General features: G+C 45.3%; 1 protein-coding gene and 1 long non-coding RNA gene across 2 annotated transcripts in view; both read right to left on the bottom strand.

The window, feature by feature from the left end:
- Positions 1 to 2,571: 2,571 nt before the first annotated feature.
- Positions 2,572 to 24,433, bottom strand: part of LOC147447701 (alpha,alpha-trehalose-phosphate synthase [UDP-forming] 1-like) — a 97,947-nt gene continuing 76,085 nt past the window's right edge. The window contains exons 8-17 of the mRNA XM_086523421.1: positions 18,946 to 18,994; positions 18,686 to 18,786; positions 18,397 to 18,584; positions 18,175 to 18,292; positions 17,864 to 18,034; positions 17,353 to 17,475; positions 16,734 to 16,821; positions 16,515 to 16,645; positions 3,525 to 3,623; positions 2,572 to 3,337 (exon numbers count right to left, since the gene is read on the bottom strand). Coding sequence (XP_086379547.1) covers positions 2,813 to 3,337; positions 3,525 to 3,623; positions 16,515 to 16,645; positions 16,734 to 16,821; positions 17,353 to 17,475; positions 17,864 to 18,034; positions 18,175 to 18,292; positions 18,397 to 18,584; positions 18,686 to 18,786; positions 18,946 to 18,994 — 1,593 coding nt within the window. The 3' untranslated portion in view covers positions 2,572 to 2,812. The remainder of the gene's footprint in view (positions 3,338 to 3,524; positions 3,624 to 16,514; positions 16,646 to 16,733; positions 16,822 to 17,352; positions 17,476 to 17,863; positions 18,035 to 18,174; positions 18,293 to 18,396; positions 18,585 to 18,685; positions 18,787 to 18,945; positions 18,995 to 24,433) is intronic.
- On the bottom strand, positions 5,240 to 16,508 carry LOC147447702 (uncharacterized). Its single transcript, XR_015189631.1, has 2 exons — positions 14,975 to 16,508; positions 5,240 to 8,538 (listed from the first exon to the last, which is right to left on the bottom strand). It is a non-coding gene; the product is annotated as an uncharacterized LOC147447702 (long non-coding RNA).

Below are 24,433 nucleotides of genomic sequence, written 5' to 3' on the forward strand. Positions count from 1 at the left end.
GCATGCTCCATCTACATGTGGAAGCATTTCGATGGATATAATTGTATGCTGCATTCTTTTGCACCAAGGGTTGTTTCTTTCAAGTCCACGATGGTGTTGCCAAAACTTTGATATGTTGGCATTCTTCTTTTGTATTTCTTGTTAGAGGATTACAACCTCTCTTCAAAGAGACAATTTTTTCTTGTAATACCAATGTGTTGTGCTGAAGTGTTTGACATTGGCGCATCCACCAATGCAAGGAATCATTTGTACCCATAAACAACCGGTTGCAATAACTTAACAAGCTTGCCTTTCCTCTCCCAACGTATTAAAGAAATGTGGAGAGGCTACTAAACGTTGGATAAAAGCGGTATATAGGATCTTATGGGTACAAATGGTCATCCACCAGAAGATTGACTTTTGTACGGAATAAATGGTGAAAGGATAAGGTTTGTGATGCCATTGAGTATCATAGCAGTTGAGTTTAAGAAAGTACGAGGGTAACAGAGAGAGAGAGAGAGAGAGGATATAGGGTTTTTTTAAAGAAAAAAAGAATATAAAAAAAGTGAACTTTAATCGACTGCATAAGTTAAATAAATTATCAAAAATAATTTTTTGTATATACATATAGGTTGGGGAGACTTTTAATCAAAAAATAAGTGGAAATAATTTTTTTGGAAACAAGTCATTTTTTACCATACGCACTTTTTTTTATCATGTCATGAGAAAGAAGATGAGAGTGGTTAATGCTACACCCTCTTTTCTCTCCACTTTCAAAAAGGTAGTGAGAGAAAGACTTTTTAAATCTACATTCTACATGAAAAAGCTAAAGAAGTCTATTGAAAATTACCTTCATGAATGCTCGTCCCCTTAACCCTCAACAACAATACTTTTAACCCTTTAAAATTAAGGATTCTTATATAGACTATGCAAGGTGGTAATAGGTTTCTTGTCATACAAAGATGCCATTTTCATGTGACATTTCATTATGGAGAGGGAAAAGTCGAGCTTTGCTCTATTGTCTCCATATGTAAATCTTAACCAAGAGGATCATCTCAAAGTGGATGAGAAAAGAGATCAAATGTTCTTAAATGTCTGCCATGACTGAAACTTGTGTCAACTCTGCATTTGCACAAGTTAGCATATTTATGATAAATCTTTGCAAGAAGCATTAGCAGGACATAAAAGCCGTGATGAGATATGTAAATGGCATGAAAGAGTTGTGAATTTCTTTGGAGGCAAAGATGCATGTATAGTTGGCTACACATATTAGTGCAGACAACATGATGTTTATATGTCATGCTGTCTTTAATTTCAGTAATGGTGCAATTTCATGATCTTCTTTACAAGATTGTACATCTTAGTCTACCACACACAATTAAGCATATTGTTGCATCAAATCTCAACAAAGAAAGCTATATGACTTGCTCATTTATTGAAAAATATGGGCTAATACATGATTCAGCTTAACAAGTTTGTGGCTTTCATACCATTATTATGCATACATGTGAGTGGCATTCATGTTTAATCTACACAATGAAATGCTCGATTGAACATACTAATGAGTGTAATGAGCCTCTTACATAGGATGAGAGGCATCTCAGCACTATGATATGTGACGAATTCATGAGGGTTTTGCATGGTGCAAGGGGTTGTGAGCTACAAGTGGGCCAATTCTTTAGACTCCATGGATATCCACATATATATTTGGAGAAAGCTATGGTTGTTGGGACAATCATGGAGAAGGGCCCTTCAGGCATGCATACTATCTAGCTGTCAAGAAACTCAATCACACCATGTTATGCATGAAGCATGCACATGAGCCCAGAGTTCTTTATAAGCATGTAAATGTAAATATCCATTTTGGAATAGCAAAAAGTACTTTCTTTAATGATGCATATCTATATCAACTCTTCTCTAATGAATTTGATAGGCATAATTAAGGCTGTCTTTTTCCTCAAAGTTTCTCATTAAGTCGTCAACAAAACCTTCTCAATTAAAACTAAGCACTATCTTTCTCGTTTAATTTGCTGTTGCAAACCCATTTGGTATTCACCAAATCAGAATAACTTGTTCACTTGCTGCCTATAGCTTGGATAGAACATTTTTTATGGCAATTGGAGATTCTACTGATTGGATCTTGAGATTCGACCTCAAGTCCACCACCTTAGAATTTAACTGAGCCAAGCCCCAACAATTCAAATCTCCTTGGGGGCAAACCTGTTGTGGTTGTAAGCCTACTCACAAAGCTCAAATCCATCATATCAAATTTGGACAATGGTAGGAAATTTGTTTTGGAGTTTTCTAGAGTTGTAATTTCCTTTGAATAGTGACATTCAACATATGGAACAACCATTAACTTCCAGCTTCAATCAAACTATGGTGATTGGATGCAGAATGAGACAATGCTAATATATTAATTTCTCTCAACCAAGGGTACTCAAATAGTCATTAACATCTTTTTGCTTGGATCAGAAATTACAAATCTCCTTGAGGAAAACAAAAGAGGAAACTTCAATAATAGCGAAAGAAAGCCGGAATTGACCGGTTGATGTTTGATATGAACTAAGCTTTTCAGTGAGACAAACTGTATATAAACTCAAAACACTTGATTACAGAGAAATAAATATACAGTTCTTTTAAGGATAAGAAAACAGTTACAAAATATACTTAATGCAACCGAGCCACCAGACACAAGACTAGCAAAGATAAACTCAAAATCGATGAAAAAGTCAAAAGAATGGCTATGGCTATGGCTATTAATAAGTGATGAAGCAAAGGGGAGATAAACAGCATCAATGGAAGGAATCACTCCGGCTGATCCTGATTGCATTTACCAGTGCGTAGTTACCTGCGCAGAGGCAGTACTATAACTAGCTGATATGGATTTGAGAAATGAGACGACATCATCTGCATGTGGGAGTGAGTAACGAGCATTGGACCGCTTCCGTCCCACAGCACATGAAAAGTAATTCTCTCCTTTAAGGTCAAGCACCGAAGAGCCCTCCTGCCTTCTAAATTCCTCTTCCCTGCTGATAGACTTGTCCTTGGCATTGGTGGCCTTGGATTGGTTTCCAGCGCTCTGATGAACTGGTGCCTCCGCGGACGAGCCTATGGATAAACTTCTTGACCGCACACCGCTTCCTTTGCTAGCACCCACACTAGCCTTGGTAGTTGTACTGCTAGCACCGCTATTTAACTTCACGGAACTCTTGACCACACTCTTCTCACCACTCCCTCCTGCTTTGGATCCCGGACGACGCTCAATCAAACCTTTCCCATCAAGGGCCTTCCCATTGCTATTGTGTTCACGTTCAAATGGAAGCTCTGGCTCAAAGAAGGTGTAAATATCCTCATCCTGCACAGAAAAGGAACATACATACAAGGTGGAAAAAGTTTGCATTTACAAAGAAGCCTTTCAACTTGAGATGTTTGGCCATGTAGAACAAAGATAGAGAGAGTGCGTTCTTTTGTTCTCAACCAGCTAAAATATTGAATACAAAAACACATTTTGTAAAAAGAAAACAGGAGGAAAGAAGGAGTACCTTGCTCAAGAAGTGGCCAACGCAAAGAACATAATCAATCGGTATCGTGATGCGCTTTCTATGTACAATCTCTCCTAAGATGCGGTCAATAGCAGCCCCCTGATACAATATGCATGAAGCATTTTGTCAAGAATTTCACTACAACAAGAATCTCGATTAACTTGAGAAAGCATTGACCAAGACCCCCCTCCTCCCCCCGAGGACACAAATGATACTCTGGTCCCAAAAGGCATGAGCATCGAAACCAGTATAGAAGCACTCAACTGCTCAGTTGTGTTGCTAGACAATATGTACGTGTGCGCAGCGTGACCGCGAAACGTTTCCGAAGCGCCGAGGCCATTGGGTAAACAAAACGGAGACCGAAGCGCCTATCTCACACATACACAAAAAGTGCAAGCACGTATGAAATGCGGCCCAAAACACCTATATGAAATATCGTATATGCATACAAAGTGCATGCATGTTTGACATAAGAAGGAAGTAAAGATCTACACCCTACGCTTGACCCGTTTCACAGAAGGCGTTCCACCTCTTCTCTAACTGTTTCGGGCATTTATGTCAATGAAAGAGAAAGAAAGAAAGCTTTAATAACGTCTTCATGACACTGAAGACGGCATATGAGACAGAACGTTATACATGTCTATGTCCTCTGGGTATCCACAAAAATGACACAAGTGCTGAAAATAAACATGCTATAAAAGAAATAGACTAGCATGCAGGTGTGTATGCATGTGTATGAGGGACGGGAGGGATGGAGCTCTAACTGTAATGGATGTGAAACTATATGTGCAGGAGAGTACAACCATGGTATGCAAACACTAGCTAGCTCCATCCGGTACCAAACTGGATGTGGCATGCATAGGTGGGTAGGGAGTGAAGAGTCCTGGCAGCAGGGTCTCTTTATATATAAAAATATATATATGTGTGTGTGTGTGTGTGTGTGTGAGAGAGAGAGAGAGAGAGAGAGAGAGAGAGAGAGAGAGAGAGAGAGAGAGAGAGAGAGAGAGAGAGAGAGAGATAAAATGTAATATTGACGTCTTCAAAAGGCCAAAATGACCTATGTAGTATGAGACCAAAAGGTTACATGTGGTGAATCTAATACCAGGTCTGGGCTTTATTCACCTCTTCTAGAGGCCCAAGTCGGCCTATGAGACAAAATGTGTACATGTAGTGTCCTCCGGGTATCCGAAAAAAAGGGCAAAAATGCTGAAAATAAACCTGCTACATTATAAAATAGACTAACATGAGGGTATGTGTACATGTGTATGAGAGATGAGGGGATGAAGCTCTAACTCTAATCATGGTCACCAAAAAATGCGTGTTGGCGGGCCAAGACAGATTTCAAACCTTGATTTGTTTCACTAATCAAGTGAAACAGATGTCGTTTCACTAACAACAAGTTACCATATTTTAGGTTTTAGGGCCTTTCAATATCCATATGTACATGTTTTGGTCCCACAATTCACTATGCTTTAAAATTTAACTACAACATTTCAGGTGAAACACCATGTTTCCAAGGTGATATGTTTCACAGTGATGCTTGACTCTCATGGATGTGAACCTATAAATAAAGGATTACAACCATGATGTGCAAAAGACTGGCTAGCTACATCCGGTATCAAACTAGGGGTTTAGTATGGCATGCATAGTTGGGTAGGAGAACAGAGAGAGAGAGAGAGAGAGAGAGAGAGAGAGAGAGAGAGAGAGAGAGAGAGAGAGAAAATGAAATGATATATTAACGTCTACAAAAGGCCAAAATGACCTATGAGACCAACTGATTACAATGATGGGTCTAGTACCAAGTCTGGGTACAAACAAAAAGAACTACAAACAAAGAGCTGATAGGAGTGCTACCCACTCCTATGGGTGGCTGGTAGGCTGAGCAATGGTATCATGCCATAAAGGTACAAAGTGGGGATAAGTGTCACCATGATACAATATAGCAGAAGCATGAAGCCTATCTTGATCGACACTCTGGGTGTCTTGCTAGAATCCTGTGGATCCTCTGCCGCAATCTCCGCCGGTGCTGTGTGGCTCCCCTCCTCAGTCGCGGTCGTCTCGATCTCCCTAACTCTATAGCTCGATCAATGAGAGTACCGTTGGTGTGTGTATGGGTGGGAACCGAGCTCTGTGGTGGTGGTGTCCCCTCTACCTCTGTGGTACTCAAGACTGAAGAAATCTGAGATGCGTCTCTGGGACTGTCTCTGTCTTTGCCCATTCACTAGAGCATCTCTATGTCTCTGAATCTCAAGTAGGAATAATCCGAGACATCTTTGATCCTGATATCTCATGTGAGAGAGAGAGAGAGAGAGAGAGATGAAATGTTATATAATATATTAACGTCTTCAAAAAGGCCAAAGTGACCTATGAGACCAGAAAGTTACAATGTGGTGGATCTGATACAAAAGTCAGAGTAACAAGATGACAAAATGACAAAATAAAATACTATACTATGGAATCCTAAACTGCTAGGTGTGAACTAAGCAGCTAGCTGGGATAGCTGAATCACAGGAGATCTAGCATCGGTCATTGGCGGATCTCATCAATCTCCTCCATGGTTAGTAGTCTGACCGGGCATCTGTTATATTAAACCACTTCAAAAGGCCAAAATGACCTATGAGACCAAACCAATACAATCCTGATGTATTTGATACAATGTCAGGGTACAAAATAAAATGAACAGAAATAAGATAAAAGTATAAATGGCTATTGTCATGAATCTAAGCATCTCAAAGCTGTGTAGCAATATAAAATGTGTGACAGTGAAACAGTGGGTAGTACAATCTCAATGTATGAACATCAATGTCCGAGGATGTCTAGCCCCAGGCCCTGTCCGAGGATGTACGGCATCGGTCGCTCTAGAATCTCGTCGATGTCCACCATGGTAAGTACGCGTATTGGGCTCTCGCATGTTGAGCTAACGTAATCCGTATCCTCTGTCGTAGTCTCCTTCAATGCTGTGAGGTACCCCTCAGTCGCAGGTGTCTAGATCTCCCTAGCTCCGTAGCCCGATCAACCAATGTACCTCTAATGTGGGTGATATTTCGGATCTCCTGAGTGGCTTGCCCCTTTGACTGCCCAGTAGGTGGTCTAATCAAATCTGTAATCTGCCTTTGAGACTATCTCTTTGCTGGTCTCTGCAACAGGCTCTCTCTGTGTCTGTGAATCTCGAGTAAAAATAACCCAAGACATCTCTGATCCTAAAATCTCAATAGACAATGAAATCGCCCCCGTATCTCACAGTACACCGGAAAGTGGCATATGTAGTGTAGCTGTCTCAGGTTCCAAATGGCATACCTAGCATTATCCTAGCCTCTGCAGGTATCCCCCTAAATCTGCCAATCTCGACCTCAAGCTGATGTGAAGAGGTGTGTAGCACACTGTATCCACCAAGATAACTGTGTATCCTTGTAACTAGGTCTAGTCACAAACCCATCCTCCATCAACTGGAGAAGGTGCTCTCTATAGAAAGCCATCTTCATGCCCAACTCTCGTGTCGGCTGAATCCAAGTCCTCCTAGTGTCAAGCTGAGACAGGTCCTGACATATGAGCCTCGTGATCTATGTGCGCTTAATAGACAGAGAGGGTGCATTCAAACAGTACAGGAAAGGAGGCAATCAATCCATGCTGAAACCGCGTCACTAAAACCATGATGTCATCTACTAACAAGTAATATCCCCCTGCAGTGCTAGCTGTCGGGAAGACTGAAGAGCTAAGCCAGCATATCTGTGTCTGGGGAGGTCCCATAAGCTCTGCATAATGGAGATTGATCTGGTGAGTGCCTCGACCACGAGTGTAGATGTAGCCAGCTCAACTCTAGTAATCTCATGTGGTACTAAAGCCTTAGCTCGCATCATCCGAGAGATTAGAGAAACCAAAGGCCTCTCCATACGTCTCCACCCATTAGTGCTACCAGATCTCATGTGGTGGTCCACTGAAGGTCCCCATATCTGGACACCATATAGCATAGCTGATGTCGCTAAAGTATCAAGGAGCCATAGCTTTGTTCGAGGTTCCTGGAATTGAACCTGCAAACACATCCTCTCTAGTTTGCCTGAGGCAGCATAAGATATGGTCAATCTAGTCTCAGCTGCTCTCCTCCATAGTCAAAGGGGATGCCAATTTTTGGGCTTCCCATCCCCACTTGCTGTCCTGCCCTCTCTTTTACACTAAAAATCCATTTGAGCCCCGTCCCCCGTCCCCACTCCTCGGGACGCGTCCCTTGTGACTATGCTCTCCTCAATGAAAACGCTGGCCCACTATAGACTATCCCAAGATAAGTGTATGCATTTGTATACTCCATTGACTCTAATCAGAAACCTCATCCACATACATGCCAAAGAGCTTCGGAGATAGCGGGCATCCCTGTTTCACCCCAATAAGGGAGTGTGCAAACCTGTCCTCTCACTGACCTGTAGAGCGCCATAATTCCCCAAATCAGCTTTGTGGGTACCCCAATCTCCTGTAACCTGCGCATCAACCCATCTCTAGGCACTGTGCCAAATGCTTTGCGAAATCCACAAAATTACAATAAATCCTCTTCCCATGTGATCTACCCTCCTCAATAATAGCTGTAAGCTAGAATGTGATCAAACGTAGAAAACCCCTGCCTAAAACCTGTCTGTCCCACTGTTTGCATGACTGCTCTCTCTGACCATCTGCTCAACTGCTGCTCAAGAATGGATGCATACAACTGTACCAATGTGCGCCCAATCATAATGGTACGATAGTTCCCAGGCTCCATAGGGTCTCCTGCCTTGAGGATAGGCATTATACTAGACAAGCTCCAAGTGTCAGGTAGACACTCACACATTGCACGGTTGAACATCATTGCTAGAAGCTCTGCAAGCATATCCCTGGCATGTGTAACATTCTCTGCTAATCAGCCCTCGTGATCATAAGCTCTCCCACTCCTCATCCTGTCCATGGCTTTCCTTACCATCTCTGTAGTAAAGAAAGAACTACTATGTGGGCATGGCTCCAGGGGGTCTTGAAGTGCTGGTTGTCCAGGAACCTGTACAAGGATGTCGCATACTGATCATACCTTCGTATATATATATATAGAGAGAGAGAGAGAGAGAGAGAGAGAGAGAGAGAGAGAGAGAGAGAGAGAGAGAGAGAGAGAAATGAAATGTTATATTAACGTCTTCAAAAGGCCATAGTGACCTATGAGACCAGAAAGTTTCAAGGTGGTGGATCTGATACAAAGTCAGAGTAACAAAATAACATAACAATAGTACAAAACAAAAAAATATACTATGGGATCCTAGATTGGTAGATGTGAACTAAGCAAAAATGGGCGGCTTGTTGGGATAGCTGACTCACAAGAGATCTAGCATCGGTCATTGGCGAATCTCATCAATTTCCTCCACGGTTAGTAGTCTGACCGGGCGTCGTGCATGCCTGGCCAACGTGCTCCGAATCCTCTGATGTAGCCTCCGTTGATGCTGTGTAGTCCTCCGCAATCGTGGGCACCTGGATTTCCCCAGTTCAATCGCTCGGTCGATCAGTGTGCCTCTGGTGTGAGACGAGGGGTCAGTCAGGCTCCTCCGAGGGTAGCAGTAGGTGCAGGTGCGCAAGATAGGCGCGGGGGGGGGGGGGGGGGGAGAGAAATGAAATGTTATATTAACGTCTTCAAAAGGCCAAAGTGACCTATGAGACCAGAAAGTTACAAGGTGGTGGATCTGATACAAAGTCAAGAGTAACAAAATAACAACAGTACAAAACAAAGATATATACTATGGGATCCTAGACTGGTCAATGTGAACTAAGCAAAAACTAAGCAAAAATGGGTAGCTTACTGGGATAGCTGAATCACAGGAGATGTAGCATCGGTCGTTGGCGGATCTCATCAATCTCCTCCATGGTTAGTAGTGTGACCGGGCGTCGTGCATGCCTGGCCAGAGTGCTCCGAATCTTCTGACGTAGCCTCCGTCGATGTTGTGTAGTCCTCCGCAGTCGTGGGCGCCTGGATTTCCCCAGTTCAGTCGCTCGGTCGATCAGTGTGCCTCTGGTGTGAGACGAGGGGGAGCTCTGCTGTGGGAGTGGCTCTTGCGGCTGTCCCGTGTCTGCTCTGAAGAAGTCTGTGATCCGTCTTTGAGACTGGCTAGCCTCGCCACTCATCAGGCTATCTCTGTGTCTGCGCAGCTCAAGCAAGAACAAACCCAGGCATCTCTGATCCTCGTATCCCATGACTCTTGAGAGTGGTCCAAAACCCTCTTTGAACAAGCAATGGAAGCGGCCTCGTATCTCGTAGTAGACGGGGCAGCGGCATGTGTAGTGCAACTCTGTCTCAGGCTCCATGTCACACAAGGGGCATGTCCTGGCCTTTGCTGGTACTCCGCTGTATCTCCCAGTCTCAATCCGCAGCTGGTGAGAAGATGTGCGTAACTGGCCAATAGCACATCATATCCCATGAGGCAAGTGGGTGTCCATGTATCTCGGTTTCGTCACAAAACCATCCTCCGTGAGCTGGAGAAGATGGTCTCTGTAGAAAGCCATCTTCGTGCCCAATTCCTGTGCTGGCTGTATCCATGTCCTCCTGGTGTCTAGCTGGGTCAGGTCTTGGCGGATGAGCTTGGTGATCTCTGACTGTGTAAGAGCGAGAGATGGTGCATCCAATGAGTACTAGAATGGTGGCAGCCTGTCTATGTTGAACCCATGCGCCTGAAACCATGATGCCATCTCCCCATACCAGCATGTTGCATCTCCTTGCATGGCTAATTGTCGAGAGGACTCAAGTGCAATGCGAGCATATCTGTCTCTAGGAAGTTCCCATGTGCGGTTTATGAAGGAGACTGATCTGGTGAGCGTCTCAACCACTAGTGGGGGGGCCACTAGCTCTGCTCGGATAATGGTCCGTGGTACTGATGCCTTGGCTCTAATGAGCCGCGAGATCATAGAGACGAGAGGTTTCTCCATGTTCCCCCATCCATCTGTGCGACCCGGCCTCCCGTGGTGATCCAATGAAGGTCCCCATATCTCAGCTCCATAGAGCAATGCCGAAGCCACCAAAGTGTCAAAGAGCCAGAGCTTCATCCGGGGCTCCTGAAACTGAACCTGCGAACACATTTTCTCCAATCTACCCAATGCTGCGTGGGCTCTAGTCAGTCTGGTCTCTGCTGCTCTTCTGAGTGAGAATGCAAGTCGGCTAAAAACCACTCCAAGGTAAGTGTAAGCATCTGTGTACTCCACAGTCTCCTGGCCGTATGTGAATGTAGGTGTTGACCTCTTGATCCACTGTGGGGTGGTATTAAACACCATAACCTTGGTTTTACCAAGACTGACAAACAAACCACTTTCATGGGCAAACCTATGCAAAGCATCCAATTGACGTTGCATTCCCTCTGGAGATTCGGAGATCAACACAATATCATCAGCATATAACAGAAGTGGAATCCATGTCCCTGCCAACTGTGCACCTCTATCACCATCGCTCTCAATGTAGTCAGAAACCTCATCCACATACATACCGAAAAGAGTAGGAGAGAGCAGGTAGCCCTGCTTCACCCCAATAGTGGAGTGAACCGGTGTAGAAAGTCCCTCAGGGGTGCGTACATGCCCTACTACTGATCTGTACAATGCCATGATCCCCTAAATGAGCTTTGTGGGTACTCCCATTTCCTGTAACCTGCGCACCAATCTAGCTCCGGGTACTGTGCCAAAAGCTTATCAAAAGTCCACATAGCGACAATAGATCCGTCTCCCATGAGATTTGCCCTCCTCGATGATGGCCCTGAGTGTCAAGGTATGGTCAAGAGTAGAGAAGCCTCTCCTGAACCCTGCCTGCCTAGCTGCACGCATTCCTTCCCTCTCTGCCTATCTACTCAACTGTTGCTCAAGAATGGATGCATACAACCGTGCCACTGTGTGTCCAATCATGATAGTGCGATAATTCCCAGGCTCCATGGGGTCTTCTGACTTGAAGATAGGTACAATCCTAGATAGGCTCCAAGTGTCCGGTAGGCCCTCACACATGGCATGGTTAAACATAATTGCTAAAATCTCTGCTAGTAGGTCTTTGGGATGCATGAAATGCTAAGTGACTAAGCCATCATGATCATATGCTCTCCCAGTCCTCATCCTGTCAATGGCTTTCTTCACCATCTCAGCAGGGTGAAAAAAGGTCTCTGTGGAGGTAACAGCAAGGGGGGGGGGGGGGGGGGGGGGGGGGGGGGGGGGGGGGGGAACTGCTCATGAAAGAGCCGCCACGCCTCACGCGAGTCCTGGCTCAAGAATAGTTGGTATAGATCCTGCTCGAGTCGAGTCAAAAAAGCCCTCTTCTTCCGTCGCACCAGGCGTCGGAAGTCAATGTGTGACTGTCTGTGAGTGACGTCCCCCATAAGCACCTCCCTCTGAAGTCTAGCTCTAGTCTGGCGGCACTCCTCATCGTACGAGCTGTTCTGAGGCATGCTCCCTGATTGGCGTCTCTGCTCAGGCTGGGTGTGTGGGTATGCCTCTGCTGCAGCATCATGTAATGTCTGTGTCAGTATAGTAGTTAGCTCCTCCAGAGGCCGCCTCGGGTCCTCAGTGCATAGGCATCTGTAGATCCCGTCTATGTATACAGAATCCGTCTCCCGTGTGAAGGTGTAGTGAGTAGGGGCTGCTACCCGTGGCCTGTGTGCCACACTGAACTGGAAGGAGATGGCCATCGACACAAGAGCATGATCCATTGCCACCCCGACCGGTTTGGGCACAACTGTGAGATCCTCGATACTAGAGATGAGATTCGGTTGTGCCATGACATAGTCCACTGTGCTGGCTCCATGTCTGTGTGGGAAGCATGTAAAACCTCCCGTAGCAGGAAATCAAGCCACTCAAGATGGCCAATCCATGTGTGGTGCCCATGTCTATCAGGTGTAGCCCATACTCAGTATATTCCACATCGTGATAGTCTGGACAGGCCCGTCTCTACAACATCTAGCTCTCTCAACATCTCCTCTAAAGTATCATAAAACACTATCTGGTGATGGGCAGTCCTAGCATTGAAATCCCCTAGAATGATGATGTCACCATCTCTAGAGAACTCCCATATGTCATCATCCAAAATAGAAAAAGGGGACTGTCCTCTGGGTGATGCATAGACTGATGTACTTGGGGGAAAGTAGCTGTAACCGGCCTGTTCAATCCAAAAAGGGCGGTAGACTTTACTTTAAACCTTGATTTAGCTTTCACCCATTATTAGTCGTCTATTTTACCTGCGCTTTAGTGACACAAGAGAGGGGAATGGGATACAGATGCTAGAATGCACCTGTATGAGAAGACCGACACCAGATTGGCCCCTAATTTAGGCGCCCCTTTCGGTATTTCTTTATTGTTCAAAAGAGGGAATAAACGTTGAGGTTCCCTACAAGCTGCCCCGCACAAACTCGGCTGAATTTCCACTGTTCCAGCCCGATTTCGGCAACATAACTGTACTAGAACCCTTCACAGTCAGTATTCCCACGCATTGGCCGACTTTCCCGACGCATACGGGCACTTTGCAAAACCTGGCGAGAATCTGCAGCACGCTGAATTCTCTGTTTTCAGCCCTAAAAATGCGCCAGATCGCCTGTACAGCGGTCCCCTTGCGTCCCCGAACCTCCTGGGGGTATTAGGGTCCGTTTAGGGCCAAAACCCTAAACCTGCAAAAATACACAGCAGGCTGTAATTCACTGTTTCGGGCTCCGTTTCGCGTGCCGGTCGCATCCGTAGCAAGTCCTCGAGCTTCCGCACCTGTAGGGCTACTTGCCCTTTGAATCGGACGAGATTTCTGGCGTGAAACCTCTCCAAATTCACCTGTACCTGCGGGGGGATTAGCCGCTAGCTAATCCAGTACCTATACAAGAGGCTCTTGCCTCGGCAATCGTGCATGAACCCACACAACTGTACATTGGTCAAATGAAGAGCCCACTAGAGGGGCATAACATACTGCCAAAGGGGAGAGAGAGGGCAGTGCGTAGCGTGCAGGGCATCACTCCTGGCACCGCACTGTGCATAAGAGGGAAAGCAAGCACTCCATAGCTCTTAACCTGTGACAAAAGCTGCAAATGAGCCTCTCCGAGCTTAAAATTCAGCGCCAACTCTCTCTTGCATTAGAAACTGCACCAGAATGTGCCACTTGGCACATTTATAAGCATTTTCCCGTTTCGGGGTTGCCGTCTAAAAATATCCCAACCGGTTGCCTAGTTGACTTCACGGCAGAGTAAGAAAATGTTCCCTTTGTCATTCCGGAGGTAATGACGTCAACACATTTTCAGGTCCCAAAATAGCAGTTCCCTAAATTTTAGGAGATGCTGCCATTGTATCTTTCTAGGTCATCCGACCCTCTTTGTACACTGTGGCCACACCCAGAATAGAAATGTAGCCTCTGTAGCAAAGGATTCCACTTTGGCTAGTCAATGACCCCACTTTGGCTAACCATAGTCTTTGTCCAACCTTAGTGCTCTCTTGCCCTCAGGCCTGGACTCCCTCTGGACAGTTCCACACTAGCTATGCAATGCAGGGCAGTTAGATTTCCCGAGGGGTGTTTCCAAAAAGTGAAAGTAAATAGATAATAAGAAAGAAATCAACAAAAAGGATAGATAGTAGTCACACGCTGGTGACAGTAGCAAAGAGCAATGTAGAGATATCTGCCTGTCTCTGCTTTCAATCTCACCCACATGTACCTAGCCTGCTCATCCCTACGGGCTATATGTATCAATGACTGCAAATCCTCTCTAAATAACACTGCCACTCCCCCCGAGCCCCGTCCTCTGTGCTCTAAGCGTGTCTCCTGTCTGTAAGCTGTCTCCCACCTGTATCCATTGATGTGAGGCATGGATTGCCAAGGGGCCTAGTGTGTCTCAGAGTAAAAGATGATGTCCCTTCCAGTAAAGCTATCCTCAAAAGCACCCACATCAAGACGCATAGATCCATTACAGTTCCAGGCAACCACTTTGAGTGTGGTCCCATAAGTCTCACACCGTCATGTGGAGCGTCGCTCTAGTATTACCACTCTTCCATCTCGGTAAAAGGCAATCTTGCCTTTTCCCCTTGCCGCTCTAATCTCCAGCATTACTTCCTGCATATGAGCGATCTGCGAGAGGTCATCCCCGAGAAAGATGCCCGTCTCTTTAAGAGTTGGTCTTTTCTTCAAGAAGGACTTCTTCGCTTCCATGGAGGAAAAACGGAGGATGAGTGCTCTTTCTTTTGAGGTTTCCCCATTGCTTCCATTTTTCTTTGTGTTGCCCGCTCTCCAAGCTCTTGTGTGCGTCGGCTCATGAACCCCCATCAAGGCCATGAGTTCTTTTACCTCTTCGTCCACATTGCCTTTGTCTTTAAGACCTCAAATTCTCACATGTAAAGTGTGCACCGATCTTCTTTGCTCCTCCTCTAGTGTCTGATTAATGAGAGAGAGAGAGAGAGAGAGAGAGAGAGAGAGAGAGAGAGAGAGAGAGAGAGAGAGAGAGAGAGATTCCCATGCAATGAACCTTTAGAAATTCATGCTGGTTCCATGGATGTAGGATGCTGGCATGCTCAGTCTGATATATATTGGCTAACACTTGACACTGAGAGATGAAAGCTTTTTATTGATGCTCCACTGTCCTTAGCTCACTGCTCACACTTTATTCAAGATGTGTAGAGGATTTGGCAGATGAGGAAAGTTGTTCGCCAGCCGCTTCGGACCTTAGAGGAGTTTGAGCTGATCTGGAAACCATCTTTTCAGGGGCGTCAGTTGGGGGCAAGGACTCATATTTATTGGGCTGGGACAAAAAGACTGGAGCATCCCTTCCTTAGTTTGAGCGTCAACCATTTTTCTAGAACCAGTGTTCAGGATTCTGAGGGGCGCTAGTTGGGAAGCAGTCTCATCTTGATTGGGCTGCCTGAAACAGAGAACCTGCAACATCAATTGGTGACCCTCTGCTATGCTGCTAGCATTGGTCGGCATATTCTACTGCAGCAGCAGAGTCCGGATTGTTGGCCTACACGATTGGAGTGTTGGCTGGATGTATCTCATGCCTTCACGAACAAATTTTGGTCTTTCCTTTCAATTTTGCAGATCAGCTGTCGTATAATCTCCTTCTTCATGTGGTTGATGGTCGTGCTGGTTTGCCATTAGGGACATCTTCTGGCAATGTTAGCTACGATCAAACTTGTCCACGCTGCACCTTAAATGTAGGTAAGACTATTAGCCACTGCCTTTGGGTCTGCCCACATGCACATATGGAATAGCATGCAGTTTGTGCCTGCTTTGTCGGGTGGGGTTCGGTTTGCTGGCTATCACAGTTTCCGGGTTCTCACCTTACTTTTGAGGGGGAAGGAGAGGATCCTGTTTTCTTGTTGATGGATCTCAGCTACCAAAGGGAGGAATAATGCCAGGTAATCTGGTCCTGCGACATTGTAAGGAACGTAGTTGTCACTGGTGTGTGCCCATCTTCCCAAGAAAGCATGGCGATGCTCCTTCACCGCCCTGGAGGAGCAGAATGAAGTATCCCGGTGACAAGGAAGAGTATGAACTAATTCAGCCCAGATACCATAGAGTGTATCTGCGGAAGTGGAAGGCTGACCACCAATAACATGCAAGCACCTAGCCTTCCAAATCATCCACAGAGTGACTGCAATTGCAGATTCGAAAATCAGCTCGCAGGGGGTGAAACTCAATAGCATGTATAGTGTACCACCCTGATTCATCCTCTATGACTCCTACAGACCACCCTGAGCTTGCAGTCCTTGTACATATGTTTTGAGCAACACGCATCCTCAAGGACCCACAGTACTAAGTAATACAGACTTGTCTTTTCTCAAAAAGAGAGAGAGAGAGAGAGAGAGAGAGAGAGAGAGAGAGAGAGAGAGAGAGAGAGACGTACACAAGTAGAGGCACTAAGATTGATTACAGAAGTGTAAGATCACAAAGCTCTTAGCGCATTCAAATTATGACACTCCAAAAACACCACCCCATCTCCGTTTGTTGACTATCCTTCTACATGTTCCAATTTGTCCACTGTCAAACTTACAAGCTAGCAGGTTTACCTTTGAAACACCAACTGGGCGGACCTCTACAGACCGTCCACCTTGCACAACGTCAACAGCAGCGTTTGAAATTGGACCAGTCCATAAATGCTGCAACATGTCCCTGGCCTGGACCCTTCCAAATTCGACGTCTGAAAGCACAACGTATATCCTTTTAGCTAGAGGAAACAACACACATAATTATCACCTCTTTCAACACAGCATCCAGGGCTCTCATACCTGCATATTTGTAGTTCCATAATAAAGAAGTTTCCCGAACCTCAACGTACGAACGGGGTGTGCGTTCCCGAAAGTAATCAAAGACCGGCTTAAAAGGTACAGTACCAACAAAAGGGTCAACCCTTTGTAAAATCAAATTATTACAACAAAATCCTTGCTACGAGAATTGCCAAAGCCTGAACTCCACAACAAAAAGTGTTTTTGCAAAGACGTGCAGACTTGACCAAAAGAGTTCCAGGGCAACAGATGCTCAAGGTGAAGCCTTGGCATTTGAATAATAGCAAGTGGGAAAGAGTGGATCTCCTTAATTCAACAATAAAGATTCTTTGATTTTTAAGATCTTCAATGCTTTCTTCAGCTTCTTCAATATAGTCTATCTAAAAAGGAGCTTTGTGACACTAAATCAGACAAATTGTGGAGACAGAAAATGCATGTCCAGGTTAGGGCAAAGATAATCAAAGATCCAGGTTATTGCACTGATCCACTTCACAGTGTAGCTACAAATTTCTGAGTAAAAAGCCAGGATTAAAAAAGATCGGGCAAAGGAATGAACACGGAAATTAGATGAAGAAAGTTGCAGTGCTGAACATACACACACAAATGCACATGCATCTTATACCTGCACACTGTCCATCCAATCCATGTTTAGATGCTCAGGCATGGTGGTCTTCCAATCCCCTCGTGTGTGTCGAAGAAACATTCCATTTTCAGCAGCCAGCCACAGGTCAAAAGCTCCAAATGCCTGTTCCAGTTACATAATTTCACGTTGCTTCTCGCAACAACAGGGTGTTCTAAGAAAGTCAAAAGTAAAGAATGCTAAATGTACATCCAGTGTTTAAGGCCTTCCAGACCAGGAATTCTTAGAAGACTACAAGGGCATCCTAACTCCATACAAGTAGTAAATATTAGGACCTACTCGGCTGGGAAGCCCCAAAAACATTGCCAACTTTCTTTGTATCCATAACCACGGTAATCAGTACACAAAAGGTATATCTCATTACAAAAGACGCAGGTCAAGATTATCCCTTGATCCTAAGCAAAAACCTGGAAAACTTCCTGACTGGGCCTTCCCAATCGATTAAAGATAAAAAAAGATGCAACACCACATTCAAACTGGTTTCGTAACTCACCTCATCAAGAACACTTCTTTCACTCCCACTCAAAATGACTATGGTGGTCTTTGGATCCTTGCATAGAACCCCAAAAACCTCTTGTAGGTGAGGATGCAATCGAAGCTTCATTTCCCTGATCTGTTCAGGGCCTCTCCTTTCCACTTGGGTAGTCATTGTAGCATTGAATCCCTACATTAGCACATCGATTGCAATGATCAAATGCTACACAAGAAATGAAATTAATCCACTAGCACACCCAATGCTTGATATAACCGGAGAGAAAAAATTATGGAGGCAACTAAATAATGCAAAACAAGAACATCACTGACCAAAATGAGCAGGCGGTTTCTTGCTTCCTGATATTTTCCCACAGCTTCTTCTACAGGAAGATGTGGAGGAATGCGCCGAGTTCGTAGTTCCGCCTCTACAATTGTATCATTCAGCTCACTGTCATAAACATGAAAGCATTTGGAACATATGTGAAGCTTTAGCCATGAATAATTATGCACTTAAGAGAACCCTTACATGGCCCACTCATTTGCCTGCTTTACCTGACAAATGTATCTGCCCAGACCTGGGCCGTATGTGTTGTGACATGTTCAAAATTGTGGCGATGGCATTCCTCTCTGTCTGTTTCTGGCATGTCCAAAGCATCCTTAATTGCAACAGCAACGTCTGATATATTCCAAGGATTTACCAAAATAGCACCCGCACCCAAAGACTGGGCCGCACCAGCTAGCTGGACAGAAAATCCAAGCATATGTACACGTTGAAGTCTTCAAGATTGATGAAAATAGCCTTGAAACAAATCAACTACCGTACAAACTCTTTAAGCCTCACCTCGCTCAAGATAAGAACACCTTTCTTCATGTTTTGGCAAGCCACAAATTCATAGCTCACAAGATTCATCCCATCTCGAAGAGATGTGACTATAGCCACATCTGCAATCAAAACCATAAACACCCCAAACATTAAACTGTGCTCCACAAAGAAAGACCGAATTAAACCATTTTGAACGTAGTAAAGCACTTGTAAAATCTGATGTCGATTCCAATTTTTTCAAACTAGTGCACTTCATGAATGCAATGTTTAAATGGTACCTGTCACAGCGTAAAGTGCACATAGCCTGTGAAAGTCAAGCGATCTGTCCTGCAATACCGCACACGAGTAACTCTCTAAGCACAAGGGCTAGGAAGGGAGAGGAAATTGAACATAACAAAAAACAAACACATCGACACACTCAAATGGATTACTGTCAGAGCAACCAAGCACAGTGCAATTGTCACTGATAACAACTCAGCATGCCCATATACGGTCATCCCTATATAACACAAGAATAAACCACCATGAGTGCATTGTGACTATGCAGAAAATTCCGGCTTCTGTCAAGGGAGTCAGCCTTAGAGGAGGTATGCACAGTGCACTCCATAAATAGAAGGATCCACTTTAGTTTCTAGCTTCGATTACTGTGGTGAAACATGGTTCAGGGAACATGAATGAACGGGGTTGGGGTTGGGGTCGGTCAGCAAGAGTAGGGGAACGGGGATGGTGCACAAAATGGTAAAATAAGAATCAGTTTTTTCGATTTTTTTGAACTACATGTATAACACCTTGAGCCTGTATTGCACCAAAATAGACAAGAAACATGACTCATAATAGCAAAATACACCAGCAAAACATCGATGGCGTGCTGGTGAATACAAGTAGATAAGTACATGCCTCAAGGCTCCAAATGGCAAATGATAAAGAGGCAAAAAAAGGCTAAGTGTGTGGGTCCAAAATGGCATATCAAACCCCGGAAGTGCTTCCTTTATGATTTTTTGTTTTGTTTTGTTTTCGGAGTCGGGTAGGGCATGCCCGGCCGCTCTCCTCATACACCAAAAAAGTATACAAGAAGAACGACCAGGACTAGGCACCTAGAAACCGAAGGCAGACGCTTTTGTCACTAGTTTCCTCTGGACTACGAGAGTTCAGAATTATCTACACTCTTAGGGCCATGACTAATCCCTTGAGAGACCCACTTCGCCATTTGGATTTGGGCGTGACAGCGACCAAGTACCTCTGTTCAGAGGCCCAGGTACTGCGGGACTTGCTTCGGTCTTCCCTTTGGAGTTGCCTCCTCTAGGTAACTTATCGCTCACCTCACTAAATTGCCTTTGAAACCCGACGGTTTTCCCCTAGGAAATGCCATACCCGCTTGGAAGGGTGTTGGCTCACAGGTGGTGTCCGCTGAGGTTGGTGATGTCTCCCTTTTGAACCTCCCAACCCCTTTTAGGTGAAGTTGACCCCCCCCCCGGGGGGGAATGGCACTTGGGCGATCTTGTAGCTCATCTGCTTCGCTTGGGGAGAATTACGTCATTTCCCTCGAAGGGGATCGGATTCAAAATAACAGCATAGGAAGGGGAGCATTATCTCCCCATCCGCCTATGCAGAGCACCCAAATACCGGGGTACAACTTCACCGAGGAACTTCGCCACAGGCACATGCCCTGCGGTTCCGTCCCTCGAGTGCGGATCACGGAGTACCCAGAAGGGCATCCGCTTCCCGCGAGCCTCCCCACCAAGGAGGATAACGGTCCTTCCCTTATGAGAAGGTAGAATATGAATCTCAACATTCTGAAAGTCGCAATCATCAAGGCTCATATCACGATCTATCTCTACCTCTACCTTTGCCTGCTCATTGGCCAAAGTGGCCTCATCCTGTGCCATCTCCCTTCCAAAGTGGCCTCATCCTGTGCTATCTCCCACTTTGTGAAGAAATCTTCCTTCTTTGTCTATCCCTTGCAAATATACACAAGTTAGCGTTAACAAGCACTAGATCATTGGCTGCAAGATGGTCCCTTGCAATGTGGCTTTACACGCTCCAAAGCTGCTCCAAGCAACTAGAGTTCACTGCCTGTTCAAGAACATGAATGGCAAATTGTTGTAGCTCACGTCCAACTAGTTGCAAGCCCTTTTGATCCATACTCCTCCCACCATAGCTCCACCCCGCTCTTTGGTGCGATCCAATTGTGCATCTTAAGAACCATAAGAGCCCTTCTTTTGCCAATAAAGATAGAGCTAATCCCTAACCTTGAGCCAGTGGTCTTTGTCAGGACAAAGACAGTTCAAGACAATGTAAAAGCCATTGCTCACCTCCGTGTCACTCTCTTGCTTCTTGCCTTGAAATCCGAGATCAACCACTAAGTTTGTAAGGAAGCAAGGACAGAAGGAATCTGAAGTGATGGCAGCAGCATGGTCTGATAAGGACGACAAGGTACCGGTCATTCAGATTGACTACAAGGTGAGAAAACAATGGGAGCCACTGTCAGGAGTCATTCTCGATGGGGACGTTGGAGTGAATATACTAGGCAAGCATATCAGGTAAAAATTGGGCATCACTCAAATGAAACCTGCACCTTTCAGAATAAGGATTGCAAATCAAAGGATAGTACAAGTTAGTGGCTTAGCTGAGAATTTGTAGACCAAGGTGGGCTCTGAAAAACAGATTTCTCGTAATGGACGTGCTGGGTGCCTATAGTATACCTAGATGAATCCATGATAAGCCCAGATTCATCCTTCAAAAAAAGTGCAAGGTATAGACCCATGGTAGTCACCCACAAGACAATATAACCATCAGCTCCATCATGCATAGTATTGACTAAATACCACAACATCCCTACTAACGTCTTCAGTGTTAAGAGTTCAAATTCATGTCCGGCGGTAGCTCCAGTATCTTCCAGGAGCAGATTAGGGAGTGAGGGCTGTTTTGTGGCTATGCCCGGCAGTACTTGAGGTAGACGTACCTGTTCACAGCGATGCACTTCACTATGTTGCTCACCCAGTAGGCTCGCATGAGGCAGGACCCCCACTCTTAGGGTTTCCCAGGGTCAGAGTCTCGAGTGACCAGTCTTCTGCAATTCTGCTACTAAGTATGTGTGTCACATCATTTTTAGTGAGTTTACCATATTTATTAGCATTATTTAGCCATTTATCAGGATCGTTGTGTTTTGGTTGAGGTAGAGCAAACTTGTGGTTTCCCTATATATGCAACACCCCCCCCCCTTGTACTTTTGGCATATGTTCAAACTTCAGTACAGGATCCAACGTTTGGACACACTCTCTCTTGATAGATATGGGAACCGCACATAGATTGGCCATTGTGAATGGCCTACAAAGATTTCGACAGCTAGAGGTTTTACTTGCTTTCCACACCGACATGGTGCCAACACAGTGGATTATGTTATGGCCCAGCCACGTCTCATTCCATTCTTTCAAGATTTCACGGTGGGCACTAGGCCAGTTGGAGTAGCACTTGATCATGCTATCTTGTCTTTCACCCTGACGTTTCAGTTCAGCATAGCTCCATTAGGAGAGGTCCCATACACACTCGGTATACCTTCATGAGGGAGACGGATTCTTTGTACATGGATGAGAGCCGGGATGGCCACTAGATGAACTCACTCAAATACTGACAGAGACGCTCCATGATGCAGCATCAGAGGCATACCCCCAAAGCCAACCCACACGGAGACGATCTGGGAGCATGCCCCAGAACAATTGGTATGATGAGGAATGTAGAGAGACGAGGATCAAATTACAGAGGGAAGTGCTCATGGGTATTTACTATTACCACACATAGACAGTCACCGATTATCTTTCGCCGCCTAGTGCGACGAAAGAAAAGGGCTTATTTATCTCAGCTAGAGCAGGATCTATATCAGCTATTTATAAGTGAGGACTCGGGCAAAGCATGGAGGCTATTCCATAAGCATTCATCACCACTAGCGGTCACCTCCACTGAGACATGGGGGGATATGCCACATCTCTCTACACAGCATCGGGGCAACCACCTCTGCTGGACCCACTAGAGACATGCCCGGAGACATGTTCTTTCTTTACTGCCGAGAGGGTAAGGAAAGCCATTGACAGGATGAAGACAAGGAGCGCACATGATCATCATGGTGTGGTGGCAGAGCACTTCATCCATGCCAGAGATATGCTTGCAGAGCTCCTGGCTATGATGTTTAATCGAGCCATGTATGAAGGCTTCCCTGAGACTTGGAGTATGTTTACGATTGTGCCTATTTTCAAATCAGGAGATCCCATGGTTCTAGGGAATTATCGCACCATCATGGTTGGTCACACATTAGCTAGGCTGTATGCATCAGTTCTTGAGCAAGAGCTGAGTAGATGGGCATAGCGAGAGGGCATAAGAGCACCAGGGCAAGCAGGTTTCGGGAGAGGTTTCTCCACTCTAGACCAGATTCTGCCACTCAGAGCTATTATTGAGAAGGGTAGACATCATGGCAAGAGGATCTATTGTAGCTTTGTGGATTTCCGCAAAGCTTTTGACACAGTGCCGAGAGCTAGACTTATACGCAGACTACAGGACATGGGTGTGCCTACAGAGCTGATATGGGGTATTCTGGCTCTATACAGGACAATGATGGGGTGGGTACGCACCATTGAGGGAATGTCTGACATGGTCCACTCCACTATAGGAGTAAAGCAGGGATGCCCCCTATCCTCAACTCTTTTTGGGATGTATGTGGATGAGTTTTTGGACTATGTAGAGCGTCAGGGAGACAGGGAGGCTCACCTAACAGGGAAATGGATTTTGCTGTTACTATATGCTGATGATATTGTGCTGATTTCTGACTCTCCAGAGGGGATGCAGCGTCATTTGGATGCTCTGTATACATTTGCTCGTGACAGTGGATTGTCTGTCAACCTGGGGAAAACCAAGGTTATGGTGTTCAACACCACACCACAGTGGGTGAGGAGGTCGGCACCCACATTTTCGTATGGCAAGGAGACTGTGTGATGAGCGCGCGGCGGTGTGTGCAAGTGAAAGAGCACGCGAGGAAGTGCAGTGTGTGTGCAGAGAGGGAAGGCGAAGTGCAGCAGGAGAGGAAGCGCTAGCAGAAGAAGAGGGAGACAGAGGGAGCTCACGTTTTTGGGGAAAACTCAATAAGTGAGTTTTGGGTTTTCCCACTTTTATTATAAGTGACCTTTAAAAAATGTGTCCAGATTCATATTGAACCTGGACAAAGTATAAAAATGTACAAAAAGGGGTTATTTAGGCCTTTAACCCAACAACCTCCCACTTAAAGGCATAAATGGCGCCTTTAAGTTACGTGACTCCCACCATCTCTATGCATAGATGATGTTGTGCTTTGGGTAAGCACTTAGTGAGAGCATCGGCTGGATTTTGTGATGTATGGACCTTAACCAATGTAATAAGGTCATCCTCAAGCACTTCTCGTATGAAGTGATACCGCACATCAATATGCTTTGTGCGTGCATGAAACATGGCGTTCTTTGCCAGACATATGGCACTCTGGCTATCACAACCAAGCATAGGTGCCTTGGTAGGCAAACCAAACTCACTGCATAGGCGTGCTAACCAAATAGCTTCTTTGGAAGCCTCAGTGGCTGAAATATATTCAACCTCTGTCGTAGACAATGCAACAATCTTTTGCAATCTAGAACACCATGAAACAGCACCTCCCGCAAGAGTAAATGCATAACCACTTGTGGATTTCCGTGTATCCACATCACCAGCCATGTCAGAGTCACAAAATCCCTTCAACTCCATTGGTCCTTT

This window comes from Adiantum capillus-veneris, chromosome 11, assembly GCF_014529385.1.
Source record: "Adiantum capillus-veneris isolate H3 chromosome 11, ASM1452938v2, whole genome shotgun sequence".
NCBI lineage: Eukaryota > Viridiplantae > Streptophyta > Polypodiopsida > Polypodiales > Pteridaceae > Adiantum > Adiantum capillus-veneris.